The sequence below is a fragment of the Oncorhynchus kisutch genome, linkage group LG25 (assembly GCF_002021735.2).
Source record: "Oncorhynchus kisutch isolate 150728-3 linkage group LG25, Okis_V2, whole genome shotgun sequence".
Lineage (NCBI taxonomy): Eukaryota > Metazoa > Chordata > Actinopteri > Salmoniformes > Salmonidae > Oncorhynchus > Oncorhynchus kisutch.
The window spans coordinates 25,343,901-25,357,236 of NC_034198.2; the positions used below are offsets into that span (position 1 = coordinate 25,343,901).

The window sequence follows — 13,336 nt, forward strand, 5'->3', positions numbered from 1 at the left end:
GAACCATGAAAGAACCATGAAATATGAACCATGAAAGAACCATGAAATATGAACCATGAAAGAACCATGAAATATGAAAAATAACATTATAGGTGGGGAGCAACAGACCCATTATTACTGGGGGGGGCAACAATATGACTGGTGGGGAGCACAACATTATGACTGGTAGGGAGCACAACATTATGACTGGTGGGGAGCAACAGACCCATTATGACTGGTGGGGAGCACAACATTATGACTGGTAGGGAGCACAACATTATGACTGGTGGGGAGCAACAGACCCATTATGACTGGTGGGGAGCACAACATTATGACTGGTGGGGAGCACAACATTATGACTGGTAGGGAGCACAACATTATGACTGGTAGGGAGCACAACATTATGACTGGTGGGGAGCACAACATTATGACTGGTGGGGAGCACAACATTATGACTGGTGGGGAGCACAACATTATGACTGGTGGGGAGCACAACATTATGACTGGTGGGGAGCAACAGACCCATAATGACTGGTGGGGAGCAACAGACCCATAATGACTGGTGGGGAACAACATTATGACTGGTGGGAAGCACAACATTATGACTGGTGGGAAGCAACAGACCCATTATGACTGGTGGGGAACAACATTATGACTGGTGGGAAGCAACAGACCCATTATGACTGGTGGGGAGCACAACATTATGACTGGTGGGGAGCAACATTATGGCTGGTGGGGAGCAAAAGACCCATTATGACTGGTGGGGAGCAACAATATGACTAGTGGGGGGGCAACATTATGACTGGTGGGTAGCACAACATATTGACTGGTGGGGAGCAACATTATGGCTGGTGGGGAGCAAAAGACCCATTATGACTGGTGGGGAGCAACATTATGACTAGTGGGGGGCAACATTATGACTGGTGGGGAGCAACAGACCTATTATGACTGGTGGGGAGCAACATACCCATTATGACGGGTGTGGGCAACATTATGACGGGTGGGGAGCAACATTATGACTGGCGGGGAGCAACAGACCCATTATGACTGGTGGGGAGAAACATTATGACAGGTGGGGAGCAACATTATGACTGGTGCGGAGCACAACATTATGACTGGTGTGGAGCAAGCCCCATTATGACTGGTGGGGAGCAACAGACCCATTATGACAGGTGGGGAGCAACATTATGGCTGGTGGGGAGCAACATACCCATTATGGCTGGTGGGGAGCAACAAACCCATTATGACTGGTGGGGAGCAAAACCCATTATTACTGGAGGGGAGCAACATTATGACTGGTGGGGAGCAACATTATTACTGGTGGGGAGCAACAGACCCATTATGGCTGGTTGGGAGCAACATTATGACTGGTGGGGAGCAACATTATGGCTGGTGGGGAGCAAAAGACCCATTATGGCTGGTGGGGAGCAACAGACCCATTATGACTGGTGGGGGACAATATTATGACAGGTGGGGAGCAACAGACCCATAATGACTGGTGGGGAGCAACAGACCCATTATGACTAATGGGGGACAATATTATGACTGGTGGGGAGCAACAGACCCATTATGACTAATGGGGGACAATATTATGACTGGTGGGGAGCAACAGACCCATTATGACTGGTGGGGAGCAACAGACCCATTATGACAGGTGGGGAACAACAGACCCATTATTACTGGAGGGGAGCAACATTGTGACTGGTGGAGAGCAACAATATAGTTGGCTGGGAGCAACAGTATGGCTGGTGGGGAGCAACATTATGACTGGTGGGGAGCACAACATTATGACTGGTGGGGAGCAACAGACCCATTTTGACTGGTGGGGAGCAACCGACCCGGTATGACTGGTGGGGAGCAACCGACCCGGTATGACTGGTGGGGAGAAACCGAGCCGGTATGACTGGTGGGGAGCAACAGACCCATCATGACTGGTGGGGAGCAACAGACCCATTATGACTGGTGGGGAGCAACATACCCATTATGACAGGTGGGGAGCAACATTATGGCTGGTGGGGAACAAAAGACCCATTATGGCTGGTGGGGAGCAACAAACCCATTATGGCTGGTGGGGAGCAACAGATCCATTATGACTGGAGGGGAGAAACAGACCCATTATGACTGGTGGGGAGCAACATTATGACTGGAGCGGAGCACAACATTATGACTGGTGTGGAGCAAGCCCCATTATGACTGGTGTGGAGCAAGCCCCATTATGACTGGTGGGGAGCAACAGACCCATTATGACAGGTGGGGAGCAACATTATGGCTGGTGGGGAGCGACATTATTACTGGTGGGGAGCTACAGACCCATTATGACTGGTGGGGAGCAACATTATGACTGGTGGGGAGCAACATTATGGCTGGTGGGGAGCAAAATACCCATTATGGCTGGTGGGGAGCAACATACCCATTATGACTGGTGGGGGACAATATTATGACAGGTGGGGATCAACAGACCAATTATGACTGGTGGGGAGCAACATACCCATAATGACTGGTGGGGAGCAACAGACCCATTATGACTGGTGGGGAGCAACATTATGGCTGGTGGGGAGCAACAGACCCATAATGACTGGTGGGGAGCAACAGACCCATTATGACAGGTGGGGAGCAACAGACCCATTATGACTAATGGGGGACAATATTATGACTGGTGGGGAGCAACAGACCCATTTTGACTGGTGGGGAGCAACCGACAAGGTATGACTGGTGGGGAGCAACCTACCCGGTATGACTGGTGGGGAGCAACCGACCCGGTATGGCTGGTGGGGAGCAACAGATCCATTATGACTGGAGGGGAGAAACAGACCCATTATGACTGGTGGGGAGCAACATTATGGCTGGTGGGGAGCAACAGACCCATAATGACTGGTGGGGAGCAACAGACCCATTATGACAGGTGGGGAGCAACAGACCCATTATGACTAATGGGGGACAATATTATGACTGGTGGGGAGCAACAGACCCATTATGACTGGTGGGGAGCAACATTGTGACTTGGAGAGCAACAATATGGCTGGTGGGGAGCAACATTATGACTGGTGGGGAGCACAACATTATGACCGTTGGGGAGCAACCGACCCATTTTGACTGGTGGGGAGCAACCGACCCGGTATGACTGGTGGGGAGCAACTGACCCGGTATGACTGGTGGGGAGCAACAGACCCATCATGGCTGGTGGGGAGCAACAGACCCATCATGGCTGGTGGGGAGCAACAGACCCATTATGACTGGTGAGGAGCAACAGACCCATTATGACTGGTGGGGAGCAACATTATGGCTGGTGGGGAGCAACAGACCCATAATGACTGGTGGGGAGCAACAGACCCATTATGACTGGTGGGGAGCAACAGACCTATTATGACTGGTGGGGAGCAACAGACCCATTATGACGGGTGTGGGCAACATTATGACGGGTGGGGAGCAACATTATGACTGGCGGGGAGCAACAGACCCATTATGACTGGTGGGGAGAAACATTATGACAGGTGGGGAGCAACATTATGACTGGTGCGGAGCACAACATTATGACTGGTGTGGAGCAAGCCCCATTATGACTGGTGGGGAGCAACAGACCCCTTATGACAGGTGGGGAGCAACATTATGGCTGGTGGGGAGCAAAATACCCATTATGGCTGGTGGGGAGCAACAGACCCATTATGACTGGTGGGGAGCAACATTATGACTGGTGGGGAGCAACATTATGGCTGGTGGGGAGCAAAAGACCCATTATGGCTGGTGGGGAGCAAAAGACCCATTATGGCTGGTGGGGAGCAACAGACCCATTATTACTGGTGGGGGACAATATTATGACAGGTGGGGAGCAACAGACCCATTATGACTGGTAGGGAGCAACAGACCCATAATGACAGGTGGGGAGCAACAGACCCATTATGACTGGTGGGGAGCAACAGACCCATTATGACTGGTGGGGAGCAACATTATGGCTGGTGGGGAGCAACAGACCCATAATGACTGGTGGGGAGCAACAGACCCATTATGACAGGTGGGGAGCAACAGACCCATTATGACTAATGGGGGACAATATTATGACTGGTGGGGAGCAACAGACCCATTATGACTGGTGGGGAGCAACAGACCCATTATGACAGGTGGGGAAAAACAGACCCATTATTACTGGAGGGGAGCAACATTGTGACTGGTGGGGAGCAACATTATGACTGGTGGGGAGCACAACATTATGACTGGTGGGGAGCCACATACCCATTATGACTGGTGGGGAGCAACCGACCCGGTATGACTGGTGGGGAGCAACAGACCCATTATGACTGGTGGGGAGCAACAGACCCATTATGACTGGTGGGGAGCAACAGATCCATTATGACTGGAGGGGAATAACAATATGGTTTGTTGGGAGCAACATTATGACTGGCGGGGAGCAACATTTTGGCTGGTGGGGAGCAAATGACCCATTATGACTGGTGGGGAGCAACATTATGACTAGTGGGGGGGCAACATTATGACTGGTGGGGAGCAACAGACCCATTATGATGGGTGGGGAGCAACATTATGACTGGCGGGGAGCAACAGACCCATTATGACTGGTAGGGAGAAACAGACCCATTATGACTGGTGGGGGGCAACGTGGGGAGCAACATTATGACTGGTGGGGAGCAACATTATGACTAGTGGGGGGCAACATTATGACTGGCGGGGAGCAACAGACCCATTATGACTGGTGGGGGGCAACGTGGGGGGCAACATTATGACTGGCAGGGAGAAACAGACCCATTATGAATGGAGGGGAGCAACATACCCATTATGGCTGGTGGGGAGCAACATTATGACTGATGGGGAGCAACATTATGACTGATGGGGACAAACATAAGGGGTTTTGGTGGTGGATATGACAGTTGTAGGGGCATAAAAGGGGGTTGAGGGGTAGAGAGGTGAAGGGGTGTCAAAGAGGTGGTGGAGGGGACAGGGGTGGATACATTCCAGACAACAATGGCTGACTCAAAGTAGGTCACTAAATGGAGGCACATAGTGAGCTGGCCAGGGCAACAGAGGTACAGTACCTTCAGAAAGTATTCATACACCTTGACTTATTGCATTTTGTTGTGTTACAGCCCAAATTCTAAATGGATTCAATAGTTTTTACTCTCACACATCTACACACATTACCCAATAATGATGACAAAGTGAAAACATGTTTTTAGACATTTTTGCTAATTTATTGAAAATGAAATACAGAAATATCTACAAAGAGATTGACCTGGAAAGGGCCCCCGCTGGCAGCTGGTAGAGGGACACTGCTCACATACACAAACAGACCCCACAGAGCCCCAGGACAGCAACACAATTAGACCCAACAGAGTGTACACAATAGCAGAATACCTGACCTGACCACTGTGACAGAGCTGCAGTTCCTAACATCCTGACAAATGTATGACCTCATTAGAGACATCTATTTCCCACAGATCACATAGACCCTCAAAGAATTTGAAAACTAATTCAACATTGATAAACTCCCATGTCTGTTAAAACCACAATGTGTAATCACAACAGCAAGATGTGCCATGAGAAAAGGGCAACCAGCTGAGCACAAACAACATTGTAAATTCCACCAATACTTATGTTAACTATTCATACTACAACTCCAGCCCCCGTCTGAGGCCCTGAGCGCTCTGGAGCTGGTTTTCATCAAGGATCTCTTTGTACTTTGCTCTGGGGAGTGGCTTCTGTCTGGCCACTCTCCCATAAAGGCTTGATTGGTGGAGTGTTGCAGAGATGGTTGTCCTTCTGGAAGGTTCTCCCATCTCCACAGAGGACCTTTGGAACTCTATCAGAGTGACCATCAGGTTCTTGGTCAACTTCTTGGTCACCTCCCTGACCAATGCCCTTCTCCCCCGATTGCTCCGTTTGGCCAGGCGTCCAGCTCTAGGAAGAGTTTTGCTGGTTACAAACTACTTCTATTTATGAATAATGAAGGCCAATGTGTTCTTGGAGACCTTCAATGCTGCAGACATTTTTTGGTACCCTTCACCAGATCTCGCCACCCTCTCCTCTGACATTTCTGACCTTCAGAGGACATTCTGTTTCCGGCCACCATTCTGTTTCCAGCCGCTTTGTTGACATGATTGCCCGGTGATGAGGCCAGATGAGGTTACAGGTGCCTAGTGATGAGGGCATCACTAAGCGCATGTTTCCACCGAGAGAGACGGGGTCGATTGTTTTATACCTTCGGAGGGCAGCAGTGTCACCTGTGCTTTATCACCTGGGCACCCAGTGATGAGGTCATCGACGAACAATGAGGAGGTTGCATGGTGGAGTCCACCCTGCTGTCACTGACTGCTCTTTCAGAAGTGCTAGGTTACACCTGTGGGCCACCCACACAATAGCATATTGATGGTGGATACTGTACTTAAACCAAAATAGAACTCTAGCTTTAGAAGATCATAAATAATTGTGTACAAAAACTAGTGGTCTACGACATACGGCATTATAAACATGGCTAATCTCCTTCTCTCATCTGATGACAACAGAACAACCCTGTGCATCCTGGACGAACAACAAGACTAGCTTCAGTAAGACAGGGCTGTAGCAGTTCACTGCCTCTGTCTATACAGCCCCCTCACACTACTGAATGCAGATGAAATGTCAACAGCAGACAAAGGTTGTCCCCCAAATGGCACCCTATTAGGGATGTGACAAAAGGACAAATGCTCTTAACATTTAAACTGGCATTTTTTAAAAAATGTTTATGGTTTTCTGTTAAAACAAAGAAAAAATATATCATAAAAATTCACTTTTTTCAGTTAGGAATTTTTCTCAACGTTAAGGATCCCATCTTTGTTTAAGCATTCACACCCCTATTCCCTAGATAGTGCACTAGGCCTGTTCAAAAGTAGTGTACTCCATGGGGGACAGGATGATTTGGGACTGAAGCTTAACAACATGCTTTAGCCCAGCCTACTGTAGGAGAAGATCCAGTACATTAGACAGACAAGGCATTGCTGTCGTCCTTAGTTACCAATGTCAGTGTTTCCCTTTCCACAGCTGTGCTGCACCATATTGATTCATTATTTAGTTTCCCCTTCACTGGCTACAGATACTGACTGCATCCCAAATGGAACCCTAGATGCCATTTTGGATACACGATATTTTCTAATTCACTAGCTGCAGAGTACAGATGCTGTTTACATACCAGTTTAATGTACATGTTTATGGCCATTAGATGAAAGAAACATGATAGGAGAGCTACTGTAGGGTATGTCTGAGTCCCAAATACTGTTTAAAGTGTACTACTTTTGACCATGAGCCCTGGCCAAAAGCAGTGCACTATAAAGGGAATAGTTTGCCATTTGGACACTGAATATTTTTTATACCAGATCTGCTAACTAACAATAATATAAGTGTTCATGGAGAGGCCAGTGTTTGAAAGACTGATTATCTAATGCTGCTGGGTCTTTTCAAACCAAAATCATAGGATCAGCTAGGGAGTGGAACACAATGCTCCTAGTGTCATAGGGCTGTTTCTGGTCTTTACAACAACACTGCAATTGGAGAAGCGCACAACAGCACTGTGTATGATTCAACCAATGTCTGTCTTATTGTCTTTATGCTGCACAGAGAACGTCTTCTTGTTATTTCACCTTTATTTACCCAGGGAAGTCACATTGAGAACCAGGTCTCCTTTTCAAGTGAGCCCTGCATAATGTATTATCCTTCATTAGAGGATAAAACATATTTCAAAGCTAATCTAGAAAACATAGAGGATTTAATGGGGTTTTAAGGATAAACCTGATAACCCGACGTGTGGTGTGGCTGATCCTCTTGTATCCTCTCACTGTATCCAACATCACTAGGTCTCTGTGGTGACTCTACTTTAATTCAACCATTCATTTTATAACTTTGTTAATACAGGAAGGGGACGTTATTGTGTGCACATCCCAAATGGCACCATAGCGCACTACTTTTGACCAGGGCCCATAGAACTCTGGTCAAAAGTAGTCTACTATATAGGTAATAGGGTGCCATTTTGGACACACACTGTGTATGGAGTAGGACAAGCCAATCAGGAGCAGCCAATCTTTTTAATTAATTCAAGTGGCCCGCCCACAGACTGAAGGCATGTCTGAGTGCTCATTAAGGGCCTCCATCAATAATACAGCATAGACAGAGCAGAAGGCTACCGTAGCCTGCTGGAGGGTATGACTGAGTCCCAAATGACACCCTATTCTGTTTAAAGGGTACTACTTTTGACCATGTTCCCTGGCCAAAAGCAGTGCACTATAAAGGGAATAGTTTGTCATTTGCTGGATTCTAGAACTGAACCCCATTTTAGTCTCAAAGCTGCAGAGTTGTCACTGCACATTCCAAATGGACCTGCTCTTCGTCCCTACAGGTTTAACCCTTATTCCCCAGCCACTCCTGTAGATCTGAGAGTATTGGAGAGACAGAAGTATTAAGGCAACATTTCCAGCTAGCCAATCGTAGCGCAAGATTAAGATATTACCATAATGCTGTGATATCTATCCAATCCTCTTAGACACTCGCCGTCAATCCCTTTCCATCTATCCCTCGTGACCTCTCACCAGCTCCCTTTCTCCATCGCTCCCCTCCATCCCTCTCTCTCACTCTGGGCTCCATATCTCTCTCTATCCATCCTTCTTCCACTCTTCACCCCTCTCACCCTGGGTGCCAGTCAGCTCAGGCCCATGTGTCAGATGCCAGCAGCAGGGATGGACCCTCCAATCTTGGGCTATGTCCCATATCCCCACTCGCACGCCAGCTAATGCATGCCCAATACATTTCTTCATTCTTCTACATAGTATGTTATTGGGGATGTAGGAGTCTTAAACTCTGATCTTTTGTTAATCGTATGCCAGTGTCCTAGTCAGACGTCTCTCAATATCCATATCATCATCTAAACAAAGAGGTTATTCAAAGCCTATCTGATGTCTGAAGATGACACTGCATCAAGTGATGCTAGTAACACTTGCCTTTTACTGAGATCTAATGAGACTACTTGTGTTCAGTGAAATAGACAATCTTGTGTATTGTGTAGATAGAAGAGCAGGAAACCTGTCAGCTGCAATACTGATGTTGTACTGATAGACATGATGACAACGATTATTGACATCCTCAACAGCAGTCTACTCCGTAATAACACTGAGAATAGCATCCAGTGTATGATATTTCATAGACTCTTGTTGATATTTCAATTAAAATCAAGTGTAGTTTGTCTATGTGATTTGATAGAATAACATTTTGCACTGTGTATTTGACAGGCCGACTAACTGGTGGTGTTTTACCTCATTATCGAAAGAGCTCCTGGCACACACAGAGAGAGACAGAGAGAGAGACAGAGAGAGAGACAGAAAGAGACAGAGACAGAGACAGACAGAGAAGGGAAGGGAAGTCCTGCTGCTCTCCCAGCCTCCCAAGGACAGCCCAAGGAGTTTCATAGCAGACTACAACAGATGGGGTGCTATAAAGCTCTATTCTATGTGGTGACAACACAACTCCTGCTCTGAGAGAATGTAATGTTCTTGCTTTTCAAATATGGCTGAAATATTTTCACTCATCCTTGAGGCCAGCATAAGATTTTAAGGTCCATCTTTACATTCCATTTCAGTGCTGTGATATGAATCCAACAACATACCAAGCCGCACTCCACACATGCACCAGTAAACCAATCAGCTGTGTCTTGAGATAGCACGTCATAATAACCCTATTCTGTATGCCAGTCATGTTAACTGCACTGTTGCTGCCTGTAATCCCTTTGCAATTAGCCAATTTCACTCAGCTCTGCTCTCCAACCACAGTCGTTCTGCTGCGTGTGTGTGTGTGTGTGTGTGTGTGTGTGTGTGTGTGTGTGTGTGTGGCAGTAAGTGTACTGCCAGTGAAGTGACAGCAACAAAACTCTTACAAACAAACACCATCTGACCGAGATGCAGATGAAGGACATAGTCATCTCTTTATGCAGCGAGAGCGAAAGAAAGAAAGAAAGAAAGAAAGAAAGAAAGAAAGAAGAAAGAAAGAAAGAAAGAAAGAAAGAAAGAAAGAAAGAAAGAAAGAAAGAAAGAAAGAAAGAAAGAAAGAAAGAAAGAAAGAAAGAAAGAAAAGAAAGAAAGAAAGAAAGAAGAAAGAAAGAAAGAAAGAAAGAAAGAAGAAAGAAAGAAAGAAGAAAGAAAGAAAGAAAGAAAGAAAGAAAGAAAGAAAGAAAGAAAGAAGAAAGAAAGAAAGAAAGAAAGAAAGAAAGAAAGAAAGAAAGAAAGAAAGAAAGAAAGAAAGAAAGAAGAAAGAAAGAAAGAAAGAAAGAAAGAAAGAAAGAAAGAAAGAAAGAAAGAAAGAAAGAAAGAAAGAAAGAAAGAAAGAAAGAAAGAAAGAAAGAAAGAAAGAAAGAAAGAAAGAAGAAAGAAAGAAAGAAAGAAAGAAAGAAAAGAAAGAAAGAAAGAAAAGAAAGAAAGAAAGGAGGGGTAGAGAGAGAGAGTTCCAGTATAACTGACTCACATCACATTCCCTGGAGACTACAGGAGAGGGTTACCTAATGGTGACTCCCAGCTTCACAACACACTGGATGAGGCACCCCATACTACAGTGCTGGAGACTCCATCTACATCCCAAATGACACCCTATTCCCATTATAGTGCACTACCTTTGAACAAAGCCCAATGAGAATATATGGAATAGGGTGCCATTTTGGACTCACTATATGAGGCACTCCATACTCTCTATATAATATAACATGTACTTATTGATTGGTGTAAACAAAAATGTTTACATGCACACCACTCAAACCTTATCAGTGGGTGTGTAATGTTATAACCACAAAGTAGGATTAAATCAGTGATGTGAAGCGAGATGGCCCTTATCCTCATATACAGTGCCTTGCGAAAGTATTCGGCTCCCTTGAACTTTGCAACCTTTTGCCACATTTCAGGCTTCAAACATAAAGATATAAAACTGTATTTTTTTGTGAAGAATCAACAACAAGTGGGACACAATCATGAAGTGGAACGACATTTATTGGATATTTCAAACTTTTTTAACAAATCAAAAACTGAAAAATTGGGCGTGCAAAATTATTCAGCCCCTTTACTTTTAGTGCAGCAAACTCTCTCCAGAAGTTCAGTGAGGATCTCTGATTCTTCACAAAAAAATACAGTTTTATATCTTTATGTTTGAAGCCTGAAATGTGGCAAAAGGTCGCAAAGTTCAAGGGGGCCAAATACTTTAGCAAGGCACTGTAACTCCTTAGTCATATCTCAGTTTACTCACTTATCCTCATATGAAAAAAGCATCTGTCTGATAACAATGTTTGGGCTATTTGGTGTGATTGATTATTCCAAGTTAAAGCAGCAAAAGGTGCTGGAACACACCAGAGCGTTACGTTAGTCAATTGATCTAGTCAATAGGGTGGGTGTGACTGACAATGTGTGAAAGAAGATATCCCAGCCTTTCTGTTCAACATTTCAGCTGTTATTCACATGCAGGACATGACAAGATTCATTTATACGCAGAAAATCGCAGAGTGGCGGGCCTAGCAAAATCCCATAGCCGGCACATTTCTCCTCTGTAATGAAGACCATGTCTGCATCCCAAATGGCATCCTATTCCAGTGCACTACTTTTGACCAGAGTGCTATGGGTAGGGTGCTAAACGGGGAATAGGATACCACTTGGAACGTAGCCCTGCATACCTAGGGGAACTGTTGAGGGCGGCTGTTACACCGCCTGGACATAAACCCCAAACTTATTACATTCAAATAAGATCTACTGCACATCTCCCATCTATGCAGCTGCAGAGCAGAGTAGATGAAGCGTTCAGAAAGTGTTGCTCTTGGCTTTGGCTGAACAGCCACATCAAAGTTCTCTCCTTCTGAATGAGAGCATTAAGAGTTGAGTGACATAAATTAGTGCATAGAGTGAGCTGAAGTGTACTATAGGAACAACGAGCACTGTGTGGCTGTTAAGCATGAGGGTTTAGGATAATATGCCTTGTGTTGAAAGTGTCATCAGCCAAGAATCAACTCTACAAAACGAATTAAATCTGTAATCTCAATGGGTTTCTGCGAAGCCTCTCATTATGTTCAACAAGGTGTACCTATAGATGAGCCTGATGTCACGTGACTATTTTGAGCACTACTTACTGTACACCAATGGAAGGCTATTAGCGCTGACGCGGTACGATCCTAACGACCTTCCATAAACAGCCACTGTTCTTGTGATAAGGGTGTTGTGAATCATTGTTTGCTGAGATCAGACGGAGTTCAGAGGCTAGGGGTCAGAGGTTATAGGTCAGGGGTCAGACTCACCACTGTTGCGTTTCTTGCGGTTGGCCTTGCCGCCCGTCAGCAACATCTTCAAGCTGTTCCTAAACATGGCTACAGCAGCAGCAGCAGATCGCCACAGTTACCACACAGAAATCTAAAGGGAAAAAAAGACAGAAACGAGAAAAGAGGCATATCATGAAGATTTCTCCAAAAGATGTTAGGGACAATAGACTCCTTACAAGAAGTCACAATCCCCTCAAGTCCCTGTACTGCTGTCCTTGGTTCTGAGAGCAATAAAACAGGAAGCTAAAGTCTTTTGTTCCGACCCCATCTTCTAGCTATAACGAGTCATCTTCTGTGAATACAGAAATGGTACTCTGTACACTGCACTGCCAATTGATTGCCAACAGTCAGCTGTCTGTGTGTCTATCTGTGTGTCTATCTGTGTGAGAAAAAAAAGAGCCTGAAGCTACAGGAGTCTAGCCACCTGAATGGCTGATGATGATGTGGCAGGTTATGTTGGACTTGACCAGGGGCCAGGGTTAGGAGTGGGAGAGTGTACAGTGGTTCTTCCTTTAAAAGTTTTGAGCTTATGCCGCGACTGTTTGTGGCAGATTGTGGTAAATTGTGGTAAATTGCATCATTCTGGCAACAATGGCTGACACTTAAATAACGTGTTATAGAATTCTGCGGCACCCCGCAAGCTGTGCTGCTGTACGCCTCAACTGTATAGTATGTAGGCAGATAGCTCACATTGAGGATATACTGCAGCAGGACAGTAGATCAGCAATATACAGAATTACTGGTGATAAGATCAAACTCTCTCTCTCCATCCGTATGCTCCCATAGCTCTCTCCATTCCTCTCATCTATCTAGCTTTCCCCCTCATCACTCCATCCCTCACTCCAGGTATCGCCATCCGTCTCTCCCACCCTGTCTTTCTCCATCCCTATCCCCAGTCTCTCTCCATCCTTCTCTCCACCCCCCCCCCACCCCCCCGTTTCCCACTCCATCCCTAATCTAGCTTTCCATCCCTCCTTCAACATTGTCTTCCTCTCCATCCCTCCTCTCCCTCATCTCCCTCTCTGTACACTGAGCTGAGCCCTGGGTACA

General features: G+C 46.0%; 1 protein-coding gene across 5 annotated transcripts in view; it reads right to left on the reverse strand.

Moving 5' to 3' along the window:
• Window positions 1–13,336, reverse strand: part of tanc2b (tetratricopeptide repeat, ankyrin repeat and coiled-coil containing 2b) — a 213,023-nt gene that overhangs the window by 127,563 nt on the left and 72,124 nt on the right. For all 5 annotated transcript variants that reach the window (XM_031805234.1, XM_031805232.1, XM_031805237.1 and 2 more), the window contains exon 3: window positions 12,266–12,377. In XM_031805234.1, the coding sequence (XP_031661094.1) occupies window positions 12,266–12,332 (67 nt within the window). In that variant the 5' untranslated portion in view covers window positions 12,333–12,377. The remainder of the gene's footprint in view (window positions 1–12,265; window positions 12,378–13,336) is intronic.